The following is a 21,544-nucleotide window of genomic DNA, read 5'->3' on the forward strand; positions in this document are numbered from 1 at the left end:
TCAAATGCCAAAACCACAATAAACATTGTTTCTGTTTCCAAATCAATAGTTTTGTTACAAATTTGGATGGGAGATAATGCTACAAAGAAAGCTTGAATAATTTGATCATAACATATAATTGTGACATATGATATGCGTATCTAAATTAAATCCATTCGTTAGCATGTCCCATTCAATCAATCCTTTTCGTTTTTTCGTTTTTGGCAGGCTTCATACAGATATACAATACTTTTATAGAGGTCCATTTATTCAAAATATAAGAGCATCTCCATTTGTTGGAATAAGTTTGGAAAAAACTCTCGCAGTATAAAGGTTTTAGTGGGACCGGTAGGAGATCCGGAAGAAATACCTCTCAATTGGTGATACCATATTGATAATATCATCAATATACACCAGCATTAAAGTATTTCTCCGGTAATACTAGAAATATGGAGTAGTTTTGAAATGAATGGTTTTCGTATTGTAGAAAGAGTATAAAAAAGAACAAGTCTAGATAGAATAGATGAGGGTTTATTTGAGAATTGAGAATTATAGCAGCAGAATGAAAAGTTGTGACAGAATAATCAAAGGAAATTCAAGCTGGGAAATATTCATGTATATTCACGAACATGAGGTTGTAAATTATACAAAACATTCACCATCGTATTGAATAATGTACATTGTATGAAAGGAAATTTTTTTTGTATATTTTGGATCATTTTTCGAAAGAGTAAGGCTATCAGCCTATGAACATAGCTCTCTCTGACAAGAAGTCAAATGAATTTTTTTTTCTTTCAAATCTATAAATTCCATTGTCAACAGGAGTGATAAGGCTCTCTTGATAGCTTTACTCTTTCCAAAAAAGAGCAATCAGCAAGTAATAGGAGTTTCAAATGTTAATATTATTCTACATGTATTTAAATGTGAATGAAAATCATTCAGTTGCTACAAAGATAAGATTTATACATACTACCTCAGTCCCATATTAGATGTCCACCTCGAAACTTTGACCCGTAATTTTTGTGAGTTAAAGTTTCCAAAGTGAACATCTAATATGGTACAGAGGTAATATATAAATATATAAAAGGAATATAACTAAAAATGACATCAAATGACTCAAAAATAAAAAGGGATAGTGAGTCAAAAATTTCGACGTGGACAACTAACATGGGACAGAGGGAGTATTAGTTACTCATTTGTTCTAAGAATTTCGTGGAACATTCACCCTCTTATTGATTCCTTTACATTTGATGATCAAGGATGCCTATGATTTGAATCATATTTCAAAAGCTCAAAACTCTAACGACAAGTAAAAATTATTTATTTGCTATGGAACTTCCATTTATTTATTTTGGTTAATCAATTCACTGCTGGCTTTATCATGCTAATGAACGACAAAATTGTGAACAAACTTGGTGGAAAAGATCAAATTGTAAAAATTTAAAGATAAATGCATTCTATCAATTCAAGAATTATGCAAATGCAGTCAAATCATCAATCAATAGATATATACATGAAGATTACTGATTCTGCTGTTTCTTTGGATACTTCCTCGGTCCGAATATGGTTGATCCAATCCTCACATAGGTACTTCCCATTTCAATCTGCATGAATCAAAGTGCAACTCATTAGTTACAAAACCTCTTAATCGATGTTCTAGCTTTGCTTATTTCTGCCTGCAGTGGGTAAGTTGGATAAGTAAACTCGTGGGAGATTTGCAACCGTAGTCTGCAACAAGAAAAATCAATTATTTCTCCCAACCAAGTTCAAGATACTCCAAGATGGAGAAAAAAGTTCACCTACTTTTGTTGGAAGTCATTTTCCTAGAATATACAGAGATTATAGATGCTTAAAACTAACAATATATCATCAGGAAAACTATATCCAATACCATTTACAGATTTCCTGATTTTATTTCTAAACAATACGACCAGGCCTGAGTGTTTCTAGATTCAGAAGTGCAGGTAGGAACAGTGATAATCAAACAATCTTTAAAATGAAAACAAAATATCTAATCATGCTAGAGTCTAGGGATAAATTTTAGCAGTACTAGAAGCCTTGAACTGTAGACTGAAAAGTAAGAATGAAACCTTAGGGGAAATGTAAAGGAACATGTTAAGACAGTTTACAAGTAACTGCAGTGTGATCCAGTCACAGTTTCAGACGGCATATGAAATTTCCATGAATTGTGGTAGATTAAGATACAATACAATTTCTTGTCATAAAAAGAGGTGCAATATAATTTAATGACATCTACTTTCAAATCCGCAAGATGATGGAATTGGAATAAGTTTCAATTCCTTACAGCTTTCTCAAAGTCGCCAGTCATGCCCATGGACAGCTCATAGTGGTTCTCTGTCAATCCAAGTACCTTGCATACCTCAGTTCTACAGTTTGATAGTGTCTGTTGCATTACAACACAAAAAATAAAGCCTCGGAAATTTGAATAATCAGTGAGAAAAGTAGACAGAGCAAGAGAAAATGAGTGGGAACGCTATTTTGGGGTGTCCCAACAGCACACGTATAAGAAATGGCTCCATCACGATTTCCATTGCAGTTAAGCATGGAAGTTTTCCTCATTATATGGAGGCACTACCAATATGAACATAAATGATCTTTTACCAAAAAAAAACAAAGATCCTGCATTATAATCCAATAATATTTAGTGGCCTACTGTTAAAAAGTTGAGAAAAACAAATATTATCCATTGCATGCCATGAGAAACCAAAACAGACCTTTTCTCAAATGCTCAAAGGGGGGAAAAATGAAAAAATAAATAAATAAATAATTTGCAATTATTTTATGTGGTATCACTAGGCATGCAAACACTACCCAAAAATAGGTGTGGAATCATCACCCTGAAGTTCTCTGGAGTAGATGAATAGTCCGGCATCCCTATTGTCATTAAGCCAGAGAACTCAAGATTTGGGCAACCGAGCTTAACATGTTTCACAAGCTCTAGACAACCTGACGGATCAACACCAGATTTTGCTGCAATAATGGTACAATAATCAATTAGATAGTCAATCGCATCATTTGTCATGTAAAAATAAAATGAAAGAAAAGTTCAAATCTGTGTTGAAAACAGCCAACAAACAGTAGGACTGTGGTGTTTTTTGGTGCAAGCATGATGGCTGAGGTGGCTGCATAAAAAAAAATCCTATGTGATGCTTAGGCTGCCTCAGACAAGCACCTCAGCCAGATTCTAAATATGTTGCTTAGAAGGGGCAAGAAATATTGACACATAAATAGCAAGTGGCACCAAATTACATTCATCATCATAAAATAATAGCAACTATCTATGAAAAAATAAAACTTCAATGAGCAATTTTCCCTTAAAAGGCAATGATGAACAATTCAATACTTGACTGCACTTGATCCTTGTTTCATGGAGCAGTCAATTATTTAATAATGTCGATGTGTAAATGAACATGTATAATATTGCATCTGACAAAGATGCCTCTCTCTGAAAGTAAGGATTCTTCGGGACAAATGAGGAAGATGTTGCAATTACTTAAGTTGTGATCCTTGTGGTGTATAAAAAACTACATAAATGTTGCATGAGGGAACGGTTTGGGACTGATCTCATCCCCTAAGCAAACCAATCTCCCTGGTTAATTTGTGAAGGAAAAATGGGTAAGTTATTACAATTCACTCACATGTTTCTCCACTGGTATTCACTTGGACTAAAACTTTCAAGGGCTTTCTTCCAATGCTTGAAACTATACGATCAAGTTGATTTGCAACCTGTTCAACACAGAAGGAAAGGAAACTCATTGTTGCTGTGAGGGATGTGCATTGGAGATCTTGTAAAAAACATCATTTCTCATTTAGGCTACTAATCTGCAATTTGGAGCCTCACTCGGGTTTTAGATAATGCAAAATGAAAAGAAGTAATAGAATTGATTGTATGGAGCTGAACTTTTAAGCTGGTTTATTTATTCATTAAAGGTAAAATGAAAGATGAATATATGTATCTAATTTTTAGAGACCAACATGAAAGCATAAATAATTTTACATTTACAACCAATACTCTTTTTAAGGGGGGGGAAAAAAAAAAGACAAGTTAAGAGCATAAAAAATGTTGATTTTTCTTGTGTGGTTAACCACTGGGCCATAAACCAGTTGGGATAACCTCTTCCCTCTCAAATGGGAGGTGGAGGGTTTGAGCTCCATAATGGTCATTTGTGGGTGTGTGTGTGTGTGTGTATATTTACCTATATATATATGTGTGTGTGTGTGTGTCCGTTTAGCATAATAATAAAAAAATTAACATCTGAAATACTTAAAAATAACAATTAGGAAGAAGAAGGGACGAAGGGGGGGTAAGGGGGTGGAGAAGGCAAAAGAACAGGGGGATCTTCCTTGTTTGGTAGAGGGGAAAGGCCAAGGGAAAGGATGAGAGGAGGTCTCTCTCTGGTTCCACCAGTATTCTTCTGCACAAGTGAATGGAATTCTTTCACCATTGCACATATACCTTTTTATTCTTCTAGGTACAATGGTTATTCATATAACATCCCTTCCCTTCCTTCTTTTCCTTTCTACTCCCTCGAAAAATATGATGGAAATGCTCCTTCATTCCCTTAGGATACCCTTTTTCCAATTGTCCAACTTTTTATACTAAATGGAGCATAAAACCAAAACAGATTAACTAGCTACAAAATAAAGCTAATGGATGAAGCATTTACCTTCTCATTGTCTACACCCCCAACCATGGCAAGATTTGGGACGGCAGCTGCAAATGAGAACTTAACTTTAACATGTACTATAATCCTTGTTGTTAAACCAGAAAGAGAAAGACATAGAACAGGAAAAATGAAATCTGCTTCATACCAAATCACTGAAGGACTAAGGAGATTTCGCATTGCATTATGCACTCATATCCCATGCATCCATATAGTAACAAATATGAAATGTGAGAATAATGGGCCATCATAATAATTTCAAAGAGGAACAAAACAAGATCTTCTCTTTCCATTCAGTAAAATAGTGAAGGACATTCCATTTGTCACGAGTTAATAAAAAAATATTTGTCAGGAATTGATAAAAAAAAATATCGGGATTCCCAGGACAATAAGATTCAAGAAGGAGAGAAAAATTACGAGCATAAACGAGGTTCCCTGCCATTACATAATTACTCACCCAATAAGATTTGAACTAAGTTGGGTTTGGAATCAATCAAAGATTGGGTAAAGATAAAATAAAATAAAAAAAAAAGCATCTGAGTGCGCAGTATATATTTTAGATCCTATATTAGACGAAATTTCGATATAATGTTCTAAATTGGAGTATTAGTTCAAGAAATCTATAACCAAGATAAGTCTAAACTATGAAGTCAGGATATTTATAATTCAGAGAAACATTACAAAACATTGTAAAGGCATCAAAGAGTGTGTGACAATTACAATAATATTGGTATATTACCCAGAAGTGGTTTCACTTTATTGCTCTGCAAATGCCCAACAAAGTGCCACTCAATGTCCTCAGGAAGCTGCCACATATTCAAAAATGTCAAAATCAAGTCTTCTTCTGCACACCATATCACTGCTAAATTGCAAGAACCAGGGGTTTCAATCAAAGCAATATAAAATCAAAAAATTCAAGGAAGAGAGAACCTGAGGTGCTTTATCTATGATTTCTTGGACGTAGTATTCGCCGAAACAGCGATGACCGGCGTCGTAGACTTGACGGATGAGAGAGTTAGGCTTGGTCCTGCTCACTGCCACCACCCTCACCTCGTCCGGCCTGCGACCGGACCTCTCCGCCGCCTGCCGAACACGGTGGAACACCGCCCGAAAAGCCGAGACGGCTACACTCTTCACCGCAGGAGCAGACATCACCAATCTCTCTCTCTCACACACACACTTTTCAGGGCTCTTATGGTAAAATAGAACCGGAGAACTTTAAGTTGGTAGAGGTAGCAAAATAACAGGAATAACTTATATATATATAGGGCAGAGTATGAAGTCCCCTTGGACTTGTATCATTTATCAGTAAAACTCCTTTATCTATTTTTTTCCCAAAGAATTCCTTGACTTATAGCCTTTTTTTCAATAAATCTTCCTTATTTAATTTTTTTTACCAAAGAACCCCCTCAATTATTTAAATAAGATAAAAGAGTTAATATTTGAACCAAAATGTCCTTTTATTAAAAACTTAATTCTCTCTAACTTCAAAAATTCATAAATCACAAACCGTACATTTAAAAATTGTGAATAATATATGCACGGAAAGCTTATGAATAAGGATTTCAGAAATATAATATTTATACAACAAACCTTTATAACCAGATGGAAATATACAATCTAAAAATCTACTATAACAATCCTATTTTATTTTTAAAAAATAAAATACTCAAGATATTTGCAAGAAATTTTTTTAAAATTATTCATTTACATATGAAGCCAGATATATAAAAAAAAAAAAAAAAAAATTAGGCCCAATAGAGATCAATTTCATGAGATATCATATTTTGCGTCAAAGTATTTTTCATTCTTTTATAGACTCACCATTTAAAAATAAATAAATAAAAATGAATATTCGGTCTCTATTAAGGCTAATTTTTTTATATGTTATGATCCATATGAAAATGAATAATTCTAAAAATTTTCATGCAAATAACCCAAGTATTTTATAAAAAATAAAATAAAATAAGATTGTTGCAGTAAATTTTTAGATTGTCTATTTCTCTTCGGTTATAAAGTTTAGTTAAACAAATTTTATATTTATGGAATCCTTGTTTTATAAGCTTTCTGTGCATATATTATTTGCAATATTTGGATGTACGGTTTGTGATATATGAATTTTCAAAAAATTAAGATTTAAAAAAAGGGGTATTTTGGTCCAAATATCAACTATTTTACCCCTTTAGATAGTTGAGGGGGTCCTTTGGTAAAAAAATTAGGCAAGAGGGATTTACTAGAAAGGACTACAAGTCGAAGGAGGTTCTTTGGTAAAAATATAAACAAGGGGGGTTTACTAGAAAAGGTTACAAGTTGAGGGGAGTTTTTTGTATTTTGCCCTATATATATATATATTGAAAGTGATCTACATAATTTTTTGGGGTAATTTACACAAACCTCCCATATGGTTTGCTTACAAAGACTTTCCCTCCTGTTTTGAAAATTACTCGAACCTCCCATAATTTTGAAATATCCTACACGGATCTCCTTTATGTGTACACTAACAGATCTGTTAAAAATATTTAAATACCCTCTCTTTGGCATCTGAAATTACTAAACTACCCATCTGAAACTTTGGGCTCTCTGCAACGCCAACATTTGCTTCGGTTAGGGAGGCTTAAAGATCTGCAAATGGTCGAGAAAAGATATGCAAATTCTTTCTTTCTACAAGATTTCAACAAATTTAGAAAATTTGCAAAGGTTACAAAATCTTTCTCTCTCTTCAGATTTAGTTCATTTCATTTCTCTCTTTACAATTAGTCTCTCCTCTACCTTTTTTTTCTCCTCTTTCTTTCTCTTCGTGTGTTTGGGTTTTTGTGTATATATACAGAGAGAAATTTACCAAAATAAAAATAAATATACAGAGAGAAATTTACCAGACTAAATGAAAATCATACATGAGGCTTGTGCATATAATGCGTGTGTGCATATATATAGAAAAGGAAAGAGTAATAACTTGGAATTGTGTCAATATTGGGTCTTTGGGATTTTGTGATTTTCAATGATTTTTTAGATCAGAACTTGATTTTGGAGGTGATAAGGATAAAAATAATAGGCAACTCAAAGTCAAAAGAGAAATCAGATAAGGGTAAGGGATTTATCTTACCCAAAATCTCTATGAAATCATAAAAAATATCTGGTTACCATATGTAACTAGAGTTACCATTCCTGTAAAAAGGGAACAATATCATCTTGAATCAGGGAGAATCTCGCTTCAACAACTACTACCATTAATGCTTTTATAAAAGAAATGATCAGTCAACCTAAAAAGATATGCCATAAATTTTATATGTAATCCTTATCGGATATTAGATCGTCAAGTACTAACTTGACCGTCGGAGTGCACCCGGCCGGCACCACGCCGGTCATCACTTCTCTTGTTTTGCAGAAATCGCCACCAACTCCGGAGCGTGTAGATTTTTGGCATCAACAGTTGGTGCCGTCTGTGGGAACGTATATTGGTCCCAACAAATCATGGTTCGTACAAGGAAAATCTACTACAAAACTTAAAAGCAATTCAGTCCCTTTACAATCTGGCTTTCTCTAAAAGAAAGAGAATAGTTCATGGATTACGTGGCCAAAAGCAACAGTACAGTTGCTCAATCCGGTAAAATTGCTGGAAAGCCCCACCCGACCGCTAGCAGTTGTTTCATCATTGCTGTTAACCGGGTAAGTTTTATACATTACGCGTATATCAAAATATATGTCTACACTTCCTCACATGATTTAAAGAGAAATAATTTTTTATGTGTTTCCAATTGTCTGCAAAATATTGTTCACCTACATAATGATGTAGTTCACTTGGGGACCCTTCGATAGAATACTACGCTTTGTGGGTACTGTTCACAGGGTTTGAAAAAATAAAAAATAAAAAATATTCTGTGAGTACTATTCACATGAATAGTGTCAGCGGGAATAGTACCCGCGGGTACTGTTCACAGGGTGAAAAAATAAAAAAATAAAAATAAAAAAATAAAAATCTTATTCTAGAGAACAATTGCTAGCTCCATTGATGCTCAATGATAAGTTTTTGCCTTAATTGTACCAATTCTGATATATATAAATATGTATATATATATTATCCGTTCAAACTGTACATCTGTTCTTTTATTTTTGTTTTACTAACTTTGCAAATAGAAAGAAAACATTAGTATTCCTTGCGCGTGAGAGGCAAGCTTGGGAATGGGAGCAGAAAATTAACCTCTCTTATTAAAGATACGAGCTCACGAAGCTTTGGAAAATTAGTCTTTCTTATCAAACAGATGAGATGACGAAACTCACGAGGATGAACCTCCCATATTAAAAGGATAAGTTCATGAAGCTTGGAGAACCTACTCCCTTTTTAAAGGGCTAGTTGAATGAAGCTCGTAATTGTCATCCCCGTATTATAAGGGATTAATATAAAAGTGCCTCGTACTATAAGGGTCCGAACTGAATGAAGCTCGTAATTGTTGTCCTCCGTATTAAAAGGGGTCAAAATCAACTTGTAAAATATACTTCCCTTTTTAAAGGGTGAGCTGAGTGAAGCTCGTAAAATATATTTTCCTTTTTAAAGGGCGAGTTGAATGAAGCTCATAATTACCATCCCGGTATTATAAGGGATTGATATAAAAGTGCTCCGTACTATAAGGGCCCGAGCTGAATCGTAATTGTTGTCCTCCGTATTAAAAGGGGTCGAAATCAACTTGTAAAATATACTTTCCTTTTTAAAGGGCGAGCTGAGTGAAACTCGTAAAATATATTTTCCTTTTTAAGAGGGCGAGCTGAGTAAAACTCGTAAATATACTTCCCTTTTTTAAAAGGTAAGCTCATTCAGCTTAAGAAAGCCTACTCCCCCAGCTCATGAAGTTCCGGCAAATCTTAAGAGATCAACCAAAAAAAGGCCGCCCAACAAGGGTTAACCTAAAAAGAGATTGATTTATGCCAAAGAGACGTCACTCCAAAAAATACTCTGACATTCTCGATGCTTGACAAACAAGCACGAGAATGGGGGGCAACTGATAAGGATAAAAATAATAGGCAACTCAAAGTCAAAAGAGAAATAAGATAAGGATAAGGGATTTATCTTACCCAAAATCTCTATGAAATCATAAAAAATATCTGGTTACCATATGTAACCAGAGTTACCATTCATGTAAAAAGGGAACAATATCATCTTGGATCAGGGAGAATCTTGCTTCAACAATTACTACCATTAATGCTTCTATAAAAGAAATGATCAGTCAACCTAAAAATGTATGCCATAAATTTTATATGTAATCCTTATCGGATATTAGATCGTCAAGTACTAACTTGATCGTCGGAGTGCACCCGGCCGGCACCACGCCTGTCATCACTTCTCTTGTTTTGCAGAAATCGACACCGACTTCTGAGCGTGTGGATTTTTGGCATCAACAGGAGGATTTAGTAGTTTTGTTGGGTAACAAAATATTCAGCAGCATGATGATTTTATGGTCCAATCTTCGGTGGGGAATTTACGGCACCGTCGAATTGGATGCAGAGTATATATATATATATATATATATATATATATATATATATATATATATATATATATATATCAATTGGTAGGGATAAGGGTATTTTAGGGATTTTAGTAAGAATAGTAGACGACGTCATTAATTTCTATCGTTGACTGCCGTTGACTTTAACAAAAGGGAGGTTTGTGTAAGATATTTTCAAAATTAAAAGAGGTCCGAGTAATTTCCGAAACAGGAGGGGAGGTCCCTGTAATTATGTAATAATAATAATAATCTTCTACTAATATACATCAAAGTAAAAGTAAAAATCTTACCGTTACAACAATATATATATATTTTTAAATTGATATTTAGTTAATTTTTTAGAACTATATGAACATTTTTTAATTTTCTTATTAAAAACTAGATTTTTATCTTTTACAAATTTTATTTTTGAAATAATTAGTCTATTTTTTAAAAGTATAAAATATATTAATTTATTAAAAAATAATAAATGCTGAATTTCATTTTTATTTTAATTTATAATTTTTGCAAAAAAAATTTCAGTCATAATGTACTTTGTACCATAGATTTTCTAAACTTATATTTAAATAAAAGAATGAAGAATTTATCAATTCTTTGAAGAAAAAATTTCCCAGTTCAAAATTTGAATTTATAAGAATATAACAAAATAAATTTAAAATGAAAAAGACTAATAACAATTTAAAAACCAAAAATAGAATAATTATAATTACAAATTGCACAAAAGTAAAGTAAAAAATTTGAGAGATCTAAGCTAATTTGAAAACATTTACGAAAATTAGAATTTATTAATGTTATTGAAGCTTTATAGGGATCTTGAAAGTAAAAAGTATGTACTCTAAGAAGAACCTAGGAAGTGCTAGTGTTTTCTTTCTGTGCTTTATTTTTTTTAAAATTTTTTATTATTTGCAATACATTTTTATTATTATTATTATTATTATTATTTGTAACAAAGAGCCCTCAAGGTTTTACTTTACCTCAAAAGGTCTTATACCAATTGGAGTTGACACACTTACATATAAGCACTTCACATTTTCTCTACCCAGGCGATGTGGGACTGTGCACCTGTAGCTCGTTAGTGTGGTAGCCTGTCAGTATCTCTCGCACGCGCCCACGGCACACTCGCCCACAGGGTCATCACAATCCACCCCCCTTGGAGGCCCGACGTTCTCGTCGACACACTTTCGGCTGGGTCAGAGTCTGAGCTCGCACGGTTTTGCTCTTGCACTTTACTCCAAGGCCTCATATCAATTCGAGATGACACACTTACATATAAACACTTCATCTTTTCTCTACCCAGACGATGTAGGACTGTGCACCCGTAACTCGTCAGTATAATAGTCTGTTAACATCTCTCTCGCCTGCCCACGACACACCTGCCAACAGGGTCATCACACTTTTTCTTTATGTTCACAATGGTGGTGTCACCTTTTTTAGATGCATCACTTTTTCTTTCCACTTTTTTATTTAAAAAACTTGTACTTGAACAAATTTTCTTATGGCTAGAGACCGAGGCAAATTGGCCATTTCAGGCTCTCGTTTTTTGTTTTTTTGTTTTTTTTCGTTCTTTTCTGTTTCACTTTCTTTCCCTTATAGCAGTTCGTCCTGTTCTGCGAAAGTCGGTGAGTTTTTAGCTTTTTTTACGGAAACAAATAAAAGACCGTTGAAGTTTAATTTCTGTAACATATAAAAGAGTTTTAGCGTAATACTACGCGCCATTGCGAGTGTATGTTTGGCTTGACGAGGTGTAGAAAGGAATTTTTTTAAGGTTATACTACAGGTTTATTATTTTGATTTTTCTTTCTAAAATAATTTATTAATGACTAAAAAGTAACTAAATATATAAGAGTTAAGTGTTAATATCACATAATAATTTAAAATTTTCAATCGGACAGCGAAGCATTTACTCATCAAAAGACATTCAAACTTTATATATTTTATAAAATAAATCAATTCGTCAAAAGGCATTCAAACTTTACTTTTTTTTATAAAACAAACCGAGCTCAAATTTACTTTAGGCGCTCACTTATAAAAACGAGCCATTTGATAAATATCCAATTTGTTTTTATAACATGTAATAGTTTTGTTCTTGGACATAGCTTATAATAGTTTATTATATCATTGTTAAACTAATACATTAATATAAATAGTAAAAAAACTAAAACAATTTTTTTTCATAAGCTCGCTAATCAAGGCAAATCGAACCTGCTTGCGATCAATGTTAGTGGAACTTCAAAATCAGCTTTCTCAACCTCTCACTAGTTCAAGCTGAAATTACTATGTGGACGATCCATCTTGTATGGACTTATTCAGAAGTCAAGCTTGATTCAAGAACAATTTGATCATAACGCATAATTGTGACATATGATGTGCATATCTAATTTAAACCCATTCGTTAGTATGTCCCATTCAATCAATCCTTTTCTTTTTCGACAGGCTTCATACATATATACAATGCTTTTAGAGAGGTCTATTTACTCAAAATATAAGAGTATCTTTAACCGTTATAATCTCTAATCGTTGTGTATATAATTTTGTATAAATTTGATTTGTCAAAATTGATTTACACAAAATTTTATACTACCTATTTTTAGTTCCATCGATTGTTTTGTACATTTTGTGTAAAAAAATATCTCCCAATAACAATCAACCACGTGCCATACCCAAGGCCCTACAAAACTGTTACAAACCTAGTTAATTCCCTTTACTTTTTCGCGATTAAACCTCACGTCCCAATCCTCCTCAATTAGAAAAAAAAATATTAATTTCCCCCTATATTTCACTTTCCCATCGGCCGATAGCAAACTTTTTCTGCCACCACCAGAATTTTAACTTAATAACAAATAATAAAATGAGATTCAAGTACGTAGAAATTACATAATCAAAGGTTTTAAATCAACAATTATATAAAAACATGATTAAAATATATATCTAATCTTTGGCTAGCTAGTATATATTTATCTTATTAGAATAAAATGTAAAAAGATAAAAAAAAATCTAAAAAAAGGGCAATTATATAAAAATGTGATTAAAATATATATCTAGTCTTTGGCTAACTAGTACATATTTCTCTCATTAGAATAGAATGTAAAATGATAAAAAAAATCTAAAAAAAAGGGGATAATTGCAGAAGATAAGATCAAACGAAAGTGATGAATTAAACTATATTTATTAATAAATAAATAAGTAAAAGATAGTCGCGCAGTTCTTATCTTGTTGCCAGTTGTAGATTCTTCTCTATGGCGCTCTAAAAAAGTGTGAAACAAAGAACCGTAAAGAAATGAGAGAGAAGAAAGAGAACCGCCAGTGAAAAAGGGGAAGGAAAGAGAAAATATGTTTACGTGGTTGTGTAAAATACACAATCTTTTTATACCTTAGTGATATGACAATATAATTTAACAGACTGCTGGAGATGCTCTCTTGGAATAAGTTTGGAAAAAACTCTCATAGTATAAAGGTTTTAGTGGGACCAGTAGGAGATCTGGAAGAAATACCTCTCAACTTTGCCTTTAATTTTAATGGTTTTCCTAGTATATTATTTAAAAACAAACGAGAAAGACTTTCTATTGATACTAGGTATTATCAACCAATTATATCTAATCATATAAGAAAATGTGAATTTATTTTAGTGAGTCCTATTATTTATGTGTCATATATCATCAATTGGTGATACCATATCAATAATATCATCAATATACACTAGCATTAAAGTATTTCTCCGATAATACTAGAAATATGGAGTAGTTTTGAAACGAATAGTTTTGGTATTGTAGAAAGAGTATAAAAAGGAAATTAGTCTAGATAGAATAGATGAGGGTTTATTTGAGAATTGAGAATTATAGCAGCAGAATGAAAAGTTGTGACAGAATAATCAAAGGAAATTCAAGCTGGGAAATATTCATGTATATTCACGAACATGAGGTGGGAAATATTCTACAAAACATTCACCATCCTATTGAATCATGTACATTGTATGAAAGGAATTTTTTTTTTTTGTATATTTTGGATCATTTTTCGAAAGAGTAAGGCTATCAGCCTACGAACATAGCTCTCTCGTGACAAGAAGTCAAATGAATTTTTTTTTTGTTCTTTCAAATCTATAAATCCAACGGTAAACAAGAGTGATAAGACTCTCTTGATAGCTTTACTCTTTTCAAAAAAGAGCAGTCAACAAGTAATAGGAGTTTCAAATGTTAATATTATTCTACATGTATTTAAATGCGAATGAAAATCATTCAATTGCTACAAAGACGAGATTTATACATACTATCTCAGTCCCATATTAGATGTCCACCTCGAAAACTTTGACTCACAATTTTTGTGAGTCAAAGTTTCTGAAGTGGACATTTAATATAGTACACAGGTAGTATATAAGTATATAAAAGGAATATGATTAAAAATGACATCAAATGACTCAAAAATAAAAAGGATAGTGAGTCACAGCTAACATGGGACACAGAGAGTATTAGTTACTCATTTGTTCTAAGAATTTCGTGGAACATTCACCCTCTTATTGATTCATTTACATTTGATGATCAAGGATGCGTATGGTTTGAATCATATTTCAAAAGCTCAAAACTCAAACGACAAGTAAAAAAAAATTATTTGCTATGGAACTTCCATTTATTTATTTTGGTTAATCAATTCACTGCAGGCTTTATCATGCTAATGAACGACAAATTTGTGAACAAACTTGGTGGAAAAGATCAAACTGTATAAATTTAAAGATAAATGCATTATATCAATTCAAGAATTGTGCAAATGCAGTCAAATCATCAATCAATAGATATATACATGAAGATTACTGATTCTGCTGCTTCTTTGGATACTCCCTCGGTCCGAATATGGTTGATCCAATCCTCACATTGGTACTTCCCATTTCAATCTGCATGAATCAAAGTGCAACTCATTAGTTACAAAACCTCTTAATCGATGTTCTAGCTTTGCTTATTTCTGCCTGCAGTGGGTAAGTTGGATAAGTAAACTCGTGGGAGATTTGCAACCGTAGTCTGGAACAAGAAAAATCAATTATTTCTCCCAACCAAGTTCAAGATACTCCAAGATGGAGAAAAAAGTTCACCTACTTTTGTTGGAAGTCATTTTCCTAGAATACACAGAGACTATAAATGCTTAAAACCAACAATATATCATCAGGAAAACTATATCCAATACCATTTACAGATTTCCTGATTTTATTTCTAAACAATACAAGCAGGCCTGGGTGTTTCTAGATTCAGAAGTGCAGGTAGGAACAGTGACAATCAAACAATCTTTAAAATGAAAACAAAATATCTAATCATGCTAGAATCTAGTGAGAAATTTTAGCAGTACTAGAAGCCTTGAACTGTAGACTGAAAAGTAAGAATGAAAATTTAGGGGAAATGTAAAGGAACATGTTAAGACAGTTTACAAGTAACTGCAGTGTGATCCAGTCAGGCGGCATATGAAATTTCCATGAATTGTGGTAGATTAAGATACAATACAATTTCTTGTAATAAAAAGAGGTGCACTATGATTTAATGACATCTACTTTCAAATCAGCAAGATGATGGAATTGGAATAAGTTTCAATTCCTTACAGCTTTCTCAAAGTCGCCAGACATGCCCATGGACAGCTCATAGTGGTTCTCTGTCAATCCAAGTACCTTGCATACCTCAGTTCTACAGTTTGATAGTGTCTGTTGCATTACAACACAAAAAATAAAGCCTCGGAAATTTGTATAATCAGTGAGAAAAGTAGACAGAGCAAGAGAAAATGAGTGGGAACGCTATTTTGGGGTGTCCCAACAGCACACCTATAAGAAATGACTCCATCCCGATTTCCATTGCAGTTAAGCATGGAAGTTTTCCTCATCATATGGAGGCACTACCAATATGAACAAAAATGAACTTTTACAAAAAAAACAAAGATCCTGCATTATAATCCAATAGTATTTAGTGGCCTACTGTTAAAAAGTTGAGAAAAACAAATATTATCCATTGCATGCCATGAGAAACCAAACTGACCTTTTCTCAAATGTTCAAAGGGGGAAAAAAAAAAAATTGCAATTATATTATGTGGTATCACTTGGCATGCAAACACTACCCAAGAATAGGTGTGGAATCATCACCCTGAAGTTCTCTGGAGTTGATGAATAGTCTGGCATCCCTATTGTCATTAAGCCAGAGAACTCAAGATTTGGGCAACCGAGCTTAACATGTTTCACAAGCTCTAGACAACCTGATGGATCAACACCAGATTTTGCTGCAATAATGGTACAATAATCAATTAGATAGTCAATCAAATCATTTGTCATGTAAAAATAAACTGAAAGAAAAGTTCAAATCTGTGTTGAAAACGGCCAACAAACAGTAGGACTCTGGTGTTTTTTGGTGCAAGCATGATGGCTGAGGTGGGTGCATAAAAATAAATCCTATGTGATGCTTAGGCTGCCTCAGACAAGCACCTCAGCCAGATTCTAAATATGTTGCTTAAAAGGGGCAAGAAATATCGACACAGAAATAGCAAGTTGGCACCAAATTACATTGACATCATCATAAAATAATAGCAACTATCTATGAAAAAATAAAACTTCAATGAGCAATTTTCACTTAAAAGGCAATGATGAACAATTCAATACTTGACTGCACTTGATCCTTGTTTCATGGAGCAGTCAATTATTTAATAATGTCGATGTGTAAATGAACATGTATACTGGCAAAGATGCCTCTCTCTGAAAGTAAGGATTCTTCGGGACAAATGAGGAAGATGTTGCAATTAGTTAAGTTGTGATTCTTGTGATGTATAAAAAACTACATAAATGTTGCATGAGGGAACGATTTGGAACTGATCTCATCCCCTAAGCAAACCAATCTCCCTTGTTAATTTGTGAAGGAAAAATGGGTAAGTTATTACAATTCACTCACATGTTTCTCCACTGGTATTCACTTGGACTAAAACCTTCAAGGGCTTTCTTCCAATGCTTGAAACTACACGATCAAGTTGATTTGCAACCTGTTCATCACAGAAGGAAAGGAAACACATTGTTGCTGTGAGTGATGTACATTGGAGATCTTGTAAAAAACATCATTTCTCATTTAGGCTACTAATCTGCAATTTGAAGCCTCACTCGGGTTTGAGATAATGCAAAATGAAAAGAAGTAATAGAATTGACACCATGGAACTGAACTTTTAAGCTGGTTTGTTTATTCATTAAAGGTAAAATGAAAGATGAATATATGTATCTAATTTTTAGAGATCAACATGAAATCATAAATAATTTTACATTTACAACCAATACTCTTTTAAAGGGAAAAAAAGACAAGTTAAGAGCATAAAAAATGTTGATTTTTCTTGTGTGGTTAACCACTGGGCCATTAACCAGTTGGTATAACCTGTTCCCTCTCAAATGGGAGGTGAGGGGTTCGAGCTCCATGATGGTCATTTGTGGGTGTGTGTGTGTATTTACCTATATATATATATATATATATGTCAGTTTAGCATAATAATAAAAAATTAACATCTTAAATACTTAAATAACAATTAGGAAGAAGAATGAAGGGACAAAAGGGGGGTTAAGGGGGTGGAGAAGGCAAAAGAACAGGGGGATCTTCCTTGTTTGGTAGAGGGAAAAGGCCAAGGGAAAGGATGAGAGGAGGTCTCTCTCTGGTACCACCAGTATTCTTCTGCACAAGTGAATGGAATTCTTTCACCCTTGCACATATACCTTTTTATTCTTCTAGGTACAATGGTTATTCATACAACATCCCTTCCCTTCCTTCTTTTCCTTTCTACCCCCTCAAAAAATATGATGGAAATGCTCCTTCATTCCCTTAGGATACCCTTTTTCCAATTGTCCAACTTTTTATACTAAATGGAGCATAAAACCAAAACAGATTAACTAGCTACAAAATAAAGCTAATGGATGAAGCATTTACCTTCTCATTGTCTACACCCTCAACCATGGCAAGATTTGGGACAGCAGCTGCAAATGAGAACTTAACTTTAACATGTACTATAATCCTTCTTGTTAAACCAGAAAGAGAAAGATATAGAACAGGAAAAATGAAATCTACTTCATACCAAATCTCTGAAGGACTAAAGAGATTTCGCATTGCATTATGCACACATATCCCATGCATCCATATAGTAACAAATATGAAATGTGAGAATTATGGGCCATCATAATAATTTCAAAGAGGAACAAAACAAGATCTCTTTCCATTCAGTAAAAATAGTGAAGGACTTTTCATTTGTCAGGAGTTAATAAAAAAATATCAGGATTCCCAGGACAATAAGATTCAAGAAGGAGAGAAAAATTACGAGCATAAAAAAGGTTCGCTGCCATTACATAATTACTAAGCATAACCCAATAAGATTTGAACTAAGTTGGGTTTGGAATCAATCAAAGATTGGGTAAAGATAGAAAAAAAAAAAAAAACATCTGAGTGCGTAGTATATATTTTAGATCCTATATTAGACGAAATTTCTATATAATTTTCTAAATTGGAGTATTAGTTCAAGAAATCTATAACCAAGATAGGTCAAAACTATGAAGTCAGGATATTTATAATCCAGAGAAACATTACAAAACATTGTAAGGACATCAAAGAGTGTGTGACAATTACAATCATATTGGTATATTACCCAAAAGTGGTTTCACTTTATTGCTCTGCAAATGCCCAACAAAGTGCCACTCAATGTCCTCAGGAAGCTGCCACATATTCAACAATTTCAAAATCAAGTCTTCTGCACACCATATCACTGCTAAATTGCAAGAACCAGGGTTTCAATCAAAGCAATATAAAATCAAAAAATTTCAAGGAAGAGAGAACCTGAGGTGCTTTATCTATGATTTCTTGGACGTAGTTTTCGCCGAAACAGCGATGACCGGCGTCGTAGACTTGACGGATGAGAGAGTTAGGCTTGGTCTTGCTCACTGCCACCACCCTCACCTCGTCGGGCCCGCGACGGGACCTCTCCGCCGCCTGCCGAACACGGTGGAGCACCGCCCGGAGAGCCGAGACGGCTACACTCTCCACCGCAGGAGCAGACATCACCAATCTCTCTCTCACACACACACTTTTCACGGCTCTTGTAATAAAATATAAACCAGAGAACTTGAGGTTGCTGAGGTAGTTATGCTACGTGGTCATGAAGTACAGTAGTAGTGCCGATTAATTTTTAGAAAATTTAACACCAATAACTTTTTTATATACACACACTAGTAAAATGCACTGTATTGAATGTTTTGTAACTTATGGTTATATTTGGATATTTGGTTGTATGATATTGTTAGATATTAAATAAATTTTTATGAATAATATTTAGAGTGTATTAATTGTCATCTCAATGAATTCCTAAACTATACCTCTTTGAAAATAAAAGTATTTATATGAACAATGTTTAAAGAGTACTATTTGTCACCTCAAGAAAAAGAAAATAAGGTTTTCCATTAACGAATGAATGAAAACTATAAACATTTAAAAATATATATAAAAATTAAAATTCTATAATTTATAAAATATTTATAAATAAATACTATATAAAAATTCTATATATTATAAAATCGGAAAGAGTACCAACAATGTTTAGATTGTAATAATTGTCACTTCAAAAGAAACAAAATATATTAGGAAATCTAAAACTATAACTGTTTGAAAATAAAAGTATTCCTAAATTATTTATTTCTCAATCTTTATCTTTTTTGCATATCTCATTTCTTCATGAATCATTATCAAGTGTCAATTCTTTTAATTCTTCCACTGTAAAATAGGTTTTCACAACTTGTTGTTGAGTATTGTCTATCTTCACAAAAAAAAAAAAAGATTTTCCTTTGCACCTTGTCACTTTGTTGCTAAATTCATCCATATCTTGCAAAAAGAAGAAATATAATTTAGAGCTATTGAGAAATTCAAGTAAGTATTTTTTTTTAATTTAATTAAAATTTTATGAATAAGGGTGGAAAATTACCTCAATTTGTAATTGTAGTAAATCATCTAGTGAACAATTTATTAATGTTTGGCAATCATTGAGCATTGTTAGGGTTGCAAGTGTTGCAATATGTTCCATACTTCACACTTTAATTATCATCATGAATCTGCACATAAGTAAAGACAAAGAATTATGTATTTGTAATATTATTAAACCATTGAAATAAATACAATAATAAGGTTTTAGGATATAATAATACTTTTGAATGCATTTTGGGTCTGTTGTGTTGCATCGAGGACAGTATACTATATCTTTTTCAACTTTTATTTTCTTGTTGCATTTCTCACAGGCGTCATACCACGGTTCGCGGTCATTAACGACATTTTCAATTATTGTTTCGAAACAGTAATTTGTTTTCTGCAAGTTGTGCAACAAAATATAACTTCTCAATAAATAAATTGAATATAAAAATGTGATATACAATTAAGAAAGATTAAGAAACATACTGAAATTTAATACCTCAAAGGACATTGTAATTTTCCTATTATGTCTTGAAGTTTGACTTTTTCAGTATCATTGAATTTTTGATCTTTTGTATTGGAAATCAAACTTCTTATATCTTTGTTATTTATGTTCTCTTTGAACCTGTCCACATATAAATTATCTTGTAAAATAATTAAATAAATAAAACAGAAAAACATATTCTCTTTCTACAAATAATGTATATTTTGCACCAAGAAGTCTGCAATATAAAAATATAAAAACAAATATCATCTGGCGTATATGTTTAGTTATATATGAATATGCTCAAAGAAAAAGATTACATATAGCTTTATGAATATATATATATAATGTAAAAGAAGTTGGAATAAATAAAGAACCAATGTCTTAATGCTTTGACACTTTCAATATCCATATTGATTTGCAATGTAGATCCTTTTTGCGTTTGAAGAGACAGACCTGGAATATAACATTATTATTTGTAAAAATTTGTTATTATAGATTTACTTAATAATATATAATGTAAATAATATCGATTTGTATGATAATTTACCTTTGTAAGTGTTGATTGCCATATGTGTAACTGTGATAATAGGTCTTTCTTATATTAATTCCATGTAAAGTTTCCTTCATTCTCAGCAAGATCCTTCCATAACGTCAAAGTAGTTGTCCTTGAACTATAATAAAGATTAATTACTTTAGTCATTATATTATATTGGCATAATTATGATCGTATATGTAATATAATAATGACGTACCTCATATCCATTATAATGGCTTTCCGCTTTTTGGTTGTGCCTCTATTTTTCTTCTTACATATGTTCAATGTAGGAAATACCTCAATAACAATTCCCAAAGCATCTAGCCAGATTAAAAATAAAATAAAAAATAAAAAATTTTAATTTTAATTTTATATATGTACAAGAGATAACATATATATGGAGAGTTGAGAATTAAACGAAAACTAAC

The 21,544-nt window shown here is 32.7% G+C and overlaps 2 protein-coding genes across 3 annotated transcripts; both read right to left on the reverse strand.

Annotated features, from left to right (window-relative positions):
• Positions 1 to 1,409: 1,409 nt before the first annotated feature.
• LOC132308406 (uncharacterized) lies at positions 1,410 to 5,907 on the reverse strand. The gene is made up of 7 exons (XM_059806478.1): positions 5,595 to 5,907; positions 5,404 to 5,470; positions 4,668 to 4,714; positions 3,639 to 3,726; positions 2,837 to 2,970; positions 2,285 to 2,383; positions 1,410 to 1,583 (listed from the first exon to the last, which is right to left on the reverse strand). Exons 1-7 carry the CDS (start codon positions 5,814 to 5,816, stop codon positions 1,500 to 1,502), a joined length of 741 nt encoding a protein of 246 aa, XP_059662461.1. The 5' UTR covers positions 5,817 to 5,907; the 3' UTR covers positions 1,410 to 1,499.
• An 8,948-nt stretch (positions 5,908 to 14,855) lies between these two features.
• LOC132308407 (uncharacterized) lies at positions 14,856 to 19,268 on the reverse strand. Of its 2 annotated transcripts, XR_009482433.1 has the most exons (8): positions 18,976 to 19,268; positions 18,788 to 18,854; positions 18,079 to 18,125; positions 17,068 to 17,155; positions 16,272 to 16,405; positions 15,957 to 16,027; positions 15,741 to 15,839; positions 14,856 to 15,047 (listed from the first exon to the last, which is right to left on the reverse strand). XR_009482433.1 is itself a non-coding variant. In XM_059806479.1 (7 exons), the coding sequence occupies exons 1-7, from the start codon at positions 19,195 to 19,197 to the stop codon at positions 14,964 to 14,966; spliced, it is 741 nt and encodes a 246-aa protein (XP_059662462.1). In that variant the 5' UTR covers positions 19,198 to 19,261; the 3' UTR covers positions 14,856 to 14,963. The 2 variants fall into 2 exon arrangements, 1 of the variants encoding a protein (XP_059662462.1); XM_059806479.1 differs by lacking the exon at positions 15,957 to 16,027 and having other exon boundaries at positions 18,976 to 19,261.
• Between the last annotated feature and the right edge of the window lie 2,276 nt (positions 19,269 to 21,544).

This window comes from Cornus florida, unplaced genomic scaffold, assembly GCF_030987335.1.
Source record: "Cornus florida cultivar Cherokee Brave unplaced genomic scaffold, ASM3098733v1 CherokeeBrave_3.0.0_Hap2_Chr05, whole genome shotgun sequence".
Lineage (NCBI taxonomy): Eukaryota > Viridiplantae > Streptophyta > Magnoliopsida > Cornales > Cornaceae > Cornus > Cornus florida.